We start from the raw sequence: 12,682 nt of genomic DNA, 5'->3' as shown, positions 1-12,682 counted from the left end.
TTCTCGAGAGATATTCCTGCAATATTTAGAGTGGTGTTTGGTACATACACTTAAAAATTGAAAATTGTTATTTGAAAACATATGTAAAATACGTGTGAATAAAGTGTATAAAAATACTGTATAATATTTTTAAAAATTAAAAATTATTATTTGAAAACATGTACCCGACACCCCAATCATGCAAACAGTAGTCTCCGCATCTAATTCAACAACTAGAGATGAGATTCCCCAGCTGTTGGGCTAATACAAGGTCATCTTTAAATTTTAATGCGCACAACTGTGCAGCAATACTATATATATGTGATGCCCCAAACTTCCCCCATATAAAAATGTATAAAGTAAATCTCATTAATTTGGACAATCAGATCTAAAAGATTCCATTCAGCAAAAACAAAAAAGATGTAAAGGTACTATATATCTACTAACTCACGAGCTATGGACACACGTTCCTTAGCATTCACAGCAGTGTAATTATAATACTATATTATTAAAATTTAGCTCCACAAATAAAAAATTACGCATGCAGCAGTGGAGGCAAAAGTTAAAATTTTAGATGATTTGCTACAGTGCACATTTTTATATAGATATGCACTGTTCATCAAAGCTAAAAATAAAATGCATTATTTTATTCCGGTTTTGATTAAAAAAAGGCCACTTGTCTCTCTCTCTCTCTCTCTCTCTCTCATCTAATCTCTAAACTTCATCTCTCTAATCTCACTCTCTGCTCACTGCCTCTCCATCTCTTCTTTCTTCCTCCACAGACCCAGACCCTTCTTTCTTTCTCAGAGACCCATCGCCGATCTGCACGAGCCCAACCGCCACAGACCCCGCACTTAACTTTTTGCCAAATGGAATGTTTTGTGGGTACTTTGTGGGATGGTCCTTCTTGCGAAACACTTGCAAACTTGACAGCCTGGCATGACTCTTTAGCTTCCAGTTATGTGCTTCACACTTGGCCTTTTTGTGGGTTGCTTTTCGCGAGATACTCGCGAGCTAGTTGCGAATTGCACTAATTCATCTTTTGAAGCTTGATTCTTCACTGATCTCTCACATTCATCCCTTACAAATAAACCCACATACATACAGCGAAAATGATTGAAGAAATTACAATCAAATTTGGCACATAATTAAAGTCAACACAAACTAGTTGAAAATTACAACTTTAAAACATATTTATATTATTTTTGCTTGTACATGGATTCTTCCATTTGAAAACAATTATTTATTAGTTTCATTTATGATAATTTTGTGTTGGCGTGGTTTTATTGAGCTTAAAAGTAAGTAACAACTTCGTTAATCTAAAAAATTATACAATATTCCAAGAGTACAATAAGGTCATAATTTTTTTATCTCACATGAATGATGGATCTTAGCATGAATTTTTTTTTAGTAAACAATAATACTTATTAGAACACACATGAAAATAATAATAGTATTTTAAACTGGGTTTATAATACATTACATAACCAAGAGTACAACTACAAAAGGGCCTAATCTTTGTAGTTGTAGACTATGGTTATAAACAGTGGACACTAAATACACACAACCAATGTGGGATAAACACCCCTATTTTTTTTAGTAAACAATAATACTTATTAGAACACACACGAAAATAATAATAGTGTTTTAAACCGAGTTTATAATACATTACATTACCAGAATACAACTACAAAGCTACAAAAGGGCCTAACCTTTGTAGTTATAAACTGAAATTATAAATAGTGGACCATGAATTTAATTAGTGGGACTAGTTAAAAAAAAAAAAAAAATTTAAGACCCACTATTATGTGAATAGAGGCCATACAACATTATTGAACTTTCAGAATATTGTATAATTATTCATTAACATCGTAGTTGTTGTTATAAAAGTGTGTAGTATTTTACATGCTTAAAGATATGTATTTACATTCAACCCACCAACTCGACATCTTAGATTGTTTTTTCATGGGTTGATGAGTTGGATTTGGTTGTAATTTTTTAATTTTTTTTTAAAGCTTGAGTTGGGTTAGGTTTGGGTTGAATTTTCAAACCAACCCATATTATTAATATTTTGAAAAAATATATGTATTTTTTGAATTTTTGAGACTTAGTTTAAATTTGTTAATTTGATTTGTTATGATATTTTAAGACTATTTTGATAAAACTAGAATATCAAACCTAATTATGTAAATTGCGTTAGTTTATAGAAAAATTGGCATAAATAGCTAAATCAAAGTCCAATATTTTTATTAGGAATAAAAAGAGCCCCCAACTTGATAATTCAACTTGATTGAGTTGGGTTGGTTTTTAGAGTTGTCACTGTTTGGGACCTTTGGATTGGATTGGTGATTTCTAAATTCAAGGAAGCTTAGCTAGTTTGAAAAATTCACCAAAGATGTAACTTTACCCAACTTAACCCACGGACACCTCTACTCAAAGATCTCCGATCAAAGAAAAAAAAGAAGAGAGAACAGTATAAACTTTATAATAAATAAAAGGATTTTATTTGTTTTATTTATTTTTTATGATTCAATAGTTACAATGAAGTAAGTGGATTTAAACTATAGACGTCTCAATTGTAAATCCTATAAGACATTAGTTGAGTTACAAGACTCTTGATATAAAAAAAAAGTGACAATATAAAAAAAATAAAATAAAAACTTAGGAGGAACAATTAGATGTTAAATTCCGAGCATATACCATAGATTGAAATTCTATCATATTGAAAATTTATTAATTTTTATAGGAAAATTTAATTTATTGGTTTTTAGTTAAGTGAGTGAAAAAATATAAAAACGTACCCAATAGGTGCAACTACAACAAAGTTACCTTAAATATATAACACAACGAAGTTACCTTTATTGTAGTAACTTTATGGCTTGCTATAATAACTTCATAACTTTATGGTTTTAAAAAGTGGCCCAGATCGGACCGAAAGGTCCGACTGGTTCAACCGAAAATCGGTCATTAATCCGATCAGGTTATAACAAATAACCGAAAAAGAACTAAATAGGATTTTACTAATGTGTGCCCTTAGGGCGCACATTAATTTCCATTTTTGGAAAAAGTTTTCTCGAAAATTGAAAAAGTAATGACAGCTTTTTCAATGCCCGAGAAAATGTTTCCAAAAATAGAAAGTTTAATGTGTGCCCAAGGGCACACATTAACTGGACCCAACTAAAAATCGAAAATAGTAGAAAATTGCCCGATTTAACCGGAAAATCGAAAACCGGTATGATCGAACCGGTTTTGCAAAATTGCTGAAACAGATTTGCAGTGGAGCCTTTTTTTTTCTACAGTACAAATCTTCTTTTTTCTCAGATTTACTGATGCCGAGGATAGATTTTTGCAATAAAGTCTTTTTTCTTAAGATTGGCTATGCTTAAGAGAGAGAAAATGACTAAATGTTCATGCTTGGCGTTGAAATTAGCATCTTGGAGTGGTATCTACAGATCTTCAGTGAGGAAGAGAGGAACTGATGATGGTATTGTAGAGATAAACACTAAATCTATTTTCCAGAGAGAGAGAGAGAGAGAGAGAGAGAGAGATGAATTCTGTGGAGGATAGAAGACTGGAAAAATAGTCTTTTGATGGTAAGTAATGGGAAGAGTGTTCTTACTACTCAATGGAGTGAGTCTTTTTCCTAAATATTGCTAAATTTAAAACATATTTGCGTTATAGGTATTGTTTCAAGTTATTTAGGAGAATGAGGAGAGAGATTGAATTTCGGCAACACTGTTGCCAAAATTCAACAAAAAGTAGGAGAGATAATGACAAAAAGGAGGAAAGAGAAAATCATAATTTCGGCAACAGTAAACCTTGAATTTCGGTAACAGTGTTGCCGAAATTCATCTGCCCAATTTTCCTATGCTTGCCCGGATGTGTGAGTGTGAGAAGTGCAATAATGAGTGAGTGCCCCCAAAAAATGCCCTAAAAAAAAAGTAATTGTGGCAATGGTATTGCCGAAAATTGTAGGGAAAAAAAAAGTGAATGCCAAAATCTGAGGAAGAATTAAAGAAAAATATAATGTGTTATGTACACAATATTTTTACAATATTTTCACAATAAATCACAATTTAAATTTGACATTGAGATTACTATTTTAATTTAACAATAACAACAAGTAACAACCTGATACTTAGAATTTGTTGTAAAAATATTGTAAAAATTGTGCACACTTATTATTTCTTAAAAAAAAAAAAAGTGTAATGGATTTGTGAAAAATTTTGTGGCAATTGTGGCTTGCCGAAAATGGGAGGAAAAAAAAAGGTTTCAATGGGTTTGTGGCAATTTTTTTTTGGCAATTGTGGCAATGTCATTGCCGAAAATGGGAAAAAAAATAAAAACTTTTTTTTTTCCTAATTGTGGCAATGGTATTGCCGAAATTGTGGGGGGAAAATTTTCCCCGCAATTTCGGCAATGCCATTGCCACAATTGGGGAAAAATAAAAATAAAAAAACTTTTTCCCCAAATGATATTTTGCCAAAATTGTGGGAAAAAAAATTTCCCCACAATTTTGTCAATGCCATTACCACAATTGGGGGAAAAAAAAAAAACTTTTTCCCCAAATAGTATTGCCGAAATTGTGGGGAAAAAAATTTTCCCCGCAATTTCAGCAATGCCATTGCCCCAATTAGTAAAAAAAATAAAAATAAAAAAAGAACTTTTTTTTTTCCCAATTGTGGCAATGATATTGCCAGAAAATTTTTTTTCCCCCTAATTTTGGCAATGGTATTGCCGAAATTGTGGGGGAAAAATTTTCTCCACAATTTTGGCAATGCCATTGCCACAATTGGGAAAAAATAGAATAAAAACTTTTTTCCCCAATTGTGACAATGGTATTGCCGAAATTGTGGGGAAAAAAATTTTCCCCACAATTTCGGCAATGCCATTGCCACAATTAGAAAAAAAAAAAATAAAAACTTTTTTTTCCTAATTGTGGCAATGGTATTGCTGAAATTGTGGGGGAAATTTTTTTCCACAGTTTGAAAAAATAAAAATAAAAACTTTTTTCCGAATTGTGGCCTTGGTATTGCCGAAAATGGGAGAAAAAAAAATGTTTCAATGGATTTGTGGCAATGCATTGTCGAAATTGTGAGTAGAATCTTTTTTGGCAATTGTGGCCATGCCATTGTCAAAAATGGTGGAAAAAAAATGATTGACATGCACGTTGTAAATCACAAAAAAGTAAAGAAAGTACATAGATTTTTATAATATGAAAGAAAAAAATGATTGATGTGCACGCTATAAACAAAAAGAAACTAAAGAAAGTACATAGATTCTCATGTGCACGGTGTAAACAAAAAAACAAAGCTTCAATCAACCAATCACCTCAACTTCTCATCTCATCTGATTATTATTCTCTGCATCGAATATATTTTACCTATTCATAACTCTCAGAGGGATTCGTTTTTGTCTTCTTCACTGTTGTAATCTCTCTAAGAGATTTTTTTGTTTTCTTCTTAATTGTAATCTCTCTNTTTTTTTTTTTTTTTTTTTTTTTTTTTTTTTTTTTTTTTTTGGTTTTTTTTTTTTTTTTTTTTTTTTTTTTAATTTATGAAAGCCTTTTGGCTTCTTTCAAAAGCTCCTATCTACTTCTATTCAACTTCCACTTCTACAAAAATAACTATATAATTCTTTGTACGAGTAATTTACACACATCCACACTCAGTGAGTCTTAAAACAACAATTTAAACTCAAATTTTAACCATCCATGAATAACTGGGATTTGGGTAATCCATGTACCAATATGTGCTTCTCAATAATAATGAAATAACTGTAAAGAAATAGATATTCAAGTTGAAATTCATACTTAATAAAGCAGCCTTGTAGATAATATGACAAGTTCTATTCAACCACCAAGCTTAATTAGTGCCACAAGAGGTGACAGATTGAAATCCTAATGAACCCATAGAAACAGTGCACAAATTACTGACAGAATTTATTTGAACTTCTTAATGAAGTCATAGATGTGAGAACCGATTTCCTCTGCTCTTTCTTGGTTAATGACGTGCCCCACCCCTTCCATCACAACGGCGCTCCAAAAATGGCACATCTTTCTTGAAATCACCATTGTGTATGTATTCCTTTGTCCCCAGGGTGGTGTACACCATGTCCAAATCCCCCACTATGAACTTCATAGGTACCTTCACTTGCACTCCGGTCCATTTTTCTGTGACCTCCCAGTTTCTGCAATAATCATAAACTAATTCTCAAACGTTTGTTTTATGAATACCAAAGTACTGGGACATTTAATGTTAAGGAAGACCAAGATTTAAGTTTCATGCTTATATTTTATGTGAACCCAAGATTTTGGTTCTGTTGTTGATTAAAAACATGCCGGGTGAGTGTCTTGGAAGAGGATCATCTCCATTTGAAATGAATCAATCTCATGTTTCATATTAAATATTACAAATCTAAAATATAGTCATTTTAAAAAACATGACTCTATACACAGCTAGATTTAAGAATTAAAACCTTAAACGTGAAATGGGCAACTAGAATTTGTTACATATCAAGTCTTAAGCATAAGAAATGTTTTGACATTTATATTTTGAAATATTTTCATTGAAGTTTGTAACATACTGGTCAATTGCTCGGTGGTAGTTCAATCCTCCAGTGAAGCCTTTCTGGTCAAATTTTGTGACATAATATGTAAGCTCATCTTCTGAAAGCCAAGAGGGCAAGGAAATTGAAGCATTGGTACTGATTCCAAATGCATTTCCTTTAGGGAAGCAGGGTGGACCTGGTTTTCGAATTGAGAAAATGGTCTTGAGTACATTTGCTGTACCTATTTCAGCAATCTCAGCTTCGATTTCTCCTGGTGCCTGCAACACATATGGAAATATCAAAGTAAAATTGGGTGGCATATAAGATTTTAGTTACAAAGTTTTGGTTTTCAATTTTCAGAGTCCAAGATAAGCCTCTTATAACTTGGAATGTAACGTGTACTATAAGTGTAAGCCTAAAAATCTTGGGCAAGAATCATAACAAAGCAAATAATGTGACTTAGAGAGCCTTTGCTCAAATCAAACAAGCATGCTTACCTAACTGTTTTAGCTGTTTCATAGAAACTAGGCACCAATGAGGTAAATGGGATTGAACAAATAAGATTTTATACTAAAACATGATCATTTAATCATACAAGAGGCCACATCTGGTTATGTTAACAAAACAAGAACCTGAAATCTGCATATATAGTAGTCATCTCCAAAGAAACCTCACATTCTATCCATTGGCTTCATCTGTGGACTCCTTGGTGCGAATGGAACACTAAGGCACACAAATGCCTTCACTCTTTCAGGCTTAAACAAGCACAAGTACCAACCCATGATGGTTCCCCAATCATGTGCCACAAGAAACACTTGCTCCAAACCCAGAGAGTCCATGAGAGCGATAAGGTCATTGACAATGTGATCGCAGGTGTAGCTGGTGATGGAAGCTGGTGCTTCAGTGTCACCGAAGCCCCGGAGATATGCTGCTACAGCATGGTATCCAAGTGAGCTCAAAGCATGAATCTGGTGGCGCCAGGAGTACCAAAGCTCAGGGAAGCCATGGAGGAATAGTACTACTGGGCCTTGTCCTTTTTCTGCTATGTGCATTTTGGTGCCATTGACACTCACAATCCTATGATCTATCCCCTCCATGCCTGTCTCTCTTTGTCTAAGAAGTAAAAACTCTTTTTTTCTCTTTGCTCTTTCTCATGAGCTTAAGCTTCATGGGGTGGTGTAAGTAGCCAGCTAGTGGATTTAAAGAGAGGTGTTATGAACAGACAGGAGTTAATGCAGAGCACAGAAAAGTTGAGTCTATAATTAAATAACTTTGCTACTGCTTTTGGGAAGGTCTAGCGTGGCTTTTCAAGGCAAGGGACTGTCGGGGAAGAACACAGTAACATAACATTAATGCTGGAGCTCATGTGAGATTGGTTTAGAGCATTCACAGCAGATGTTGCAAAAAAAAGAATATTTTATAACATCAAAAATCTAATTTATTATTTTATCACGGTATTTTATAACATCTTATTTATCATATATTTTATCATTCAATTCTATACATTAAAATAATATTTACTGTATATTAAAATAATATAAACTTTTTGTTTATAAAAAAATAATATAAATAACACAATAAAATAATATATCTAACATAATAAATAACATCCACAACACTGCTGCCGTCGCCACCACCATCACCACCGTGGCAGCCACAATCCATTGCAAAACAAAAAACTAAAAACAAAACCACCACCACAACCACCGTCATCAACAATCCACCACAAAATCCATTAAAAACAGAGCAACACCCACTAGCACAGCAACTTAAATCCAAAAAACACAACCAAAATCCAAGCAACCCAAACTCACGAAACTACTAGCACCACCAACCCAAAGCCACGAATCCACTTGCACCAGCAACCAAAACCCACAAGCACCGACAACCCACGATCAAGGTCTCACCTCACCTCAACGTCGATGCCCACGATCAAGATCTCACCTCAATGTCGATTTCAATCTCACCTCAACGTTGATGCCCAAGTCGACTCTGATCGGCGATGACGATGATGATGCCCAGAGAGATCGGTGATAACGATGCAAAATGCAATTAGTGAGATATTGGTGATGACAGATCAAGATCAACAATTTATAAGAGAAAGGGAATCATTGAGAGGGAACCGGTGAGAGAGAACAAAGGTGAGAGAGAAGAGAAAAGAATAAATTGAAGAGAGAGGAGAGAGAAAATAGAATTAAAAAAAAACAATAAAAATTATACAATTATTCGTCTGTACCGTTGCAAATTTGCAATGGTATTGTTCACATGTGGCAAAATTTTTGAGATTTAGCACATTTGATAGAATGAATTTTTGGTGTTTGGAGTGGGATATGTGCCAAATTTTTAGCATTTGGCACATATCCCACGTCTGCTATGGGTGCTCTTAACAAGGAACTTCAAGAAAGTATGTCCATGTCAGGATTACATGTAATCATTAATTCATGATAGCATTTTTTAAACTTTAAACTGGCGTTCAATTATTCACCAAAAAATAAATAAAACTTCGAAAGCGTAAGTCTATGCCACTTTTGTGAAGATATTATTAAAACCATCTATAGCTTATAGCTAATGGGATGGGCCAAAATAAAATGATAACTCAATGTGTGTCTTTTCCCATTTCAGTTTTAAACTATGGTGCTATTCATAAAATTAGAAATTTTAACCATGGGATTTGTTCCTCTTAACAACTCTGCTATTGACACGAATTTCACTCTCCTTAATTTTTATTTTTGCAATTTTTTGTTCCTCTTATCAACTCTGTTATTGACACAAAATTTCACTCTCTTTAATTTTTACTTTTGCAACTTGTTGGTGGCAAGTTGTAAGTGGTTGACAATTATTTTTACATGAGCCTAGTATTAAAGGCATGTTTAGTACACTGAATAAGGATTACAACAAAAATTGTAATATTTATTATTGAAAATAAAATGTGTTGTAATAAAATAATTTAACTTATTTATAAGTTTGGTTGTGAGTTGTAACATTAAAATATAACTTAAGGTTTATTTTATGAAATATTTTACTCATACAATTATATTTCTTTAAAAATAATAATTTTTAAAAAAATTGAGAGAGAAATGAGTTATTTTTTTTATGAATTTTTTATTTTTATAATTGTTACTTGTATATGACAAGTTTATTTATTTGAATATATATTAATTTTAGAAACTATTGCATTTGCTAAAGAATATCTACTACAAATTAGCTAAAGAATAATAGTTATTCTTAATTTTGAAAAATAGTTATTTATAAGGAATGACTATTTTATGTAGTATAAAAATAACTAATTAAAGAATAGTTAAACCATATGAATAGTTATTACATTACAATGTCTATTACAGTCTACTAAATATTTACTACCATTCACAATTTATCACTTTAGCAAATTATGGAAAAATAAAAGTTGTTATTAAACCTATTCTTAATTTATATGTGCAATTCTGGTTATCTTATTCCTATTTCTAAGGGGTAGAACCCATCAATTTCTATATTTCTATTTAGGAAGGAAAGTAAAATCAAGCCCCTTCATTCTTAATAATGGTCATGACTATGGAACCAATAATTTATAGATTAATATTGGAACCAAACAAGTACCGAATCTTCTATTAGATAATTAAATGAAATAGAGAAGAACATTCTTATACAACAAGACTTAATATCAAATAATAATTACTTATGTCAACTAAAAATAAAGGGAAGATGGAAAAGTTTTGCTAGAAACTTGGGAGTGGATGGTTCTAAGTACAAACTCCTTGTAATAACCACTGTAAGGTCAAAAGGACCGGTTGGACAGCGTGGTTGTGTCGTCATATGTAATTCAATCCTGCACTAAAATATTTCATTTACTTTTTATAGATCAACTTTCACTAGAGGTGACAGATTGAAATTCTAATGAACCCATAGAAACAGTGCACAAATTACTGACAGAATTTATTTGAACTTCTTAATGAAGTCATAGATGTGAGAACCGATTTCCTTTGCTCTTTCTTGGTTGATGACGTGACCCACCCCTTCCATCACAACAGCTTCCTCCAAAAATGGCACATCTTTCTTGGAATCACCATTGTGTATGTATTCCTTTGTTCCCAGGGTGGTGTACACCATTTCCAAATCCCCCACTATGAACTTCACAGGTACCTTCACTTGCACTCCGGTCCATTTTTCTGTGACCTCCCAGTTTCTGCAATAATCATAAACTAATTCTCAAACGTTTGTTTTATGAATACCAAAGTACTGGGACATTTAATGTTAAGGAAGACCAAGATTTAAGTTCCATGCTTATATTTTATGCGAACCCAAGATTTTGGTTCTTTTGTTGATTAAAAACATGCCGGGTGAGTGTCCTGGAAGAGGATCATCTCCATTTGAAATAAATCAATCTCATGTTTCATATTAAATATTACAAATCTAAGATATAGTCATTTTAAAAAACATGACTCTATACACAGTTAGATTTAAGAATTAAAACCTTAAACGTGAAATGGGCACCTAGAAATTGTTACATATCAAGTCTTAAGCATAAGAAATGTTTTGACATTTATATTTTGAAATATTTTCATTGAAGTTTGTAACATACTGATCAATTGCTCGGTAGTAGTTCAATCCTCCAGTGAAGCCTTTTTGGTCAAATTTTGTGACATAATAAGCTCTTCTTCTGAAAGCCAAGAGGGCAAGGAAATTGAAGCATTGGTACGTACTGATTCCAAATGCATTTCCTTCAGGGAAGCAGGGTGGACCCGGTTTTCGAATTGAGAAAATGGTCTTGAGTACCTTTGTTGTACCTATTTCAGCAATCTCAGCTTCAATTTCTCCTAGTGCCTGCAACACATATGGAAATATCAAAGTAAAATTGGGTGGCAATATAAGATGTTAGTTACAAAGTTTTGGTTTTAAATTTTCAGAGTCCAAGATAAGCCTCTTATAACTTGGAATGTAACGTGTACTATAAGTGTAAGCCTAAAAATCTTGGGCAAGAATCATAACAAAACAAATAATGTGACTTAGAGAGCCTTTGCTCAAATCAAACAAGCATGCTTACCTAACTGTTTCAGCTGTTTCATAGAAACTAGGCACCAATGAGGTAAATGGGATTAAACAAATAAGATTTTATACTAAAACATGATCATTTAATCATACAAGAGGCCACATCTGGCCATGTTAACAAAACAAGAACCTGAAATCTGCATATATAGTAGTCATTTCCAAAGAAACCTCGCATTCTATCCATTGGCTTCATCTGTGGACTACTTGGCGCGAATGGAACACTAAGGCACACAAATGCCTTCACTCTTTCAGGCTTAAACAAGCACAAGGGTGTAATGATAGACAAATAATGTTGTTCACCATGAAAATATTATAATTTTTCTGTTCAAACCCCTAATCTCCATTTATCAAATCAAAAACTTAAAATTAAAGAAATAAAAAAAGGATAAAGGGAAATTGAAAAAAAAAAGATTAAAAAAAGAAGAAGAAAAAGATAAAGGGATAACCTATTAAGCAAAAAGATTGGTTGGCATATCTTAAAGCATTCACGGCAAAAAAAAAAAAAAAATTTAGTATTTAACAACTTAAAAAGCTATTCTATCTATTTTAATAATAGACTTTACAACACAACCAACATTAAAACTTTTATTTTTTACATTACCTAAAAATATTCATTTTTTATTCATTTCTCTCTCTCTTCCTTTCATTTTTTATTCATCTCTCTCTCTCTCTCTCTCTCTCTCTCAGAGGTCACACTCTCTTATTCTCTTATCTCTCTCTAGAACTTTTTGTTAATAAAAAAGATTCAGGGGCTTAGGTTTAGGTCTTACAAGGGCCTATAGAGGCATTTGGAAAGCGCCACCATAGGTCGGCAAAAAAAAAAAAAAAAGAAGGACCTATAGTAGCATTTTTCAAACGCCACCATAGGTCCAACCAAAAAAAAAAATAAAAAAAAAATTGGGGACCATAGGTCCAAGTCTTACAAAGACTGTATCGGCATTTGGAAAGACCACCATAGGTCCAGCCAAAAAAAAAATTTTTTTTTTTTAGGTACCAATAATGGATAAGGACCTATACTAGCATTTGGAAAGCGCCAACATAGGTCCAGCCCAAAAAAAAAAATATATATATATATATATACACTTTTTTTTTAATGATAACATGTGGTCGG

At 32.7% G+C, this 12,682-nt stretch overlaps 1 protein-coding gene and 1 pseudogene across 1 annotated transcript; both read right to left on the bottom strand.

Moving 5' to 3' along the window:
• Positions 1-5,733: 5,733 nt before the first annotated feature.
• Positions 5,734-7,974, bottom strand: LOC112016211 (uncharacterized). Its single transcript, XM_065763602.1, is given in 4 exon segments — positions 5,734-6,017; positions 6,019-6,168; positions 6,565-6,806; positions 7,161-7,974. Coding segments are annotated over 4 exon segments (954 nt in total). The 5' UTR covers positions 7,626-7,974; the 3' UTR covers positions 5,734-5,920.
• Positions 7,975-10,118: 2,144 nt separating this feature from the next.
• LOC112016210 (uncharacterized) lies at positions 10,119-11,836 on the bottom strand (annotated as a pseudogene).
• Between the last annotated feature and the right edge of the window lie 846 nt (positions 11,837-12,682).

Source organism: Quercus suber, unplaced genomic scaffold (assembly GCF_002906115.3).
Source record: "Quercus suber isolate HL8 unplaced genomic scaffold, Cork oak 2.0 scaffold_515, whole genome shotgun sequence".
Classification (NCBI taxonomy): domain Eukaryota; kingdom Viridiplantae; phylum Streptophyta; class Magnoliopsida; order Fagales; family Fagaceae; genus Quercus; species Quercus suber.
The sequence above is the reverse complement of the archived record's forward strand: the minus strand, read 5'-3'. Positions and strand labels throughout refer to the sequence as shown.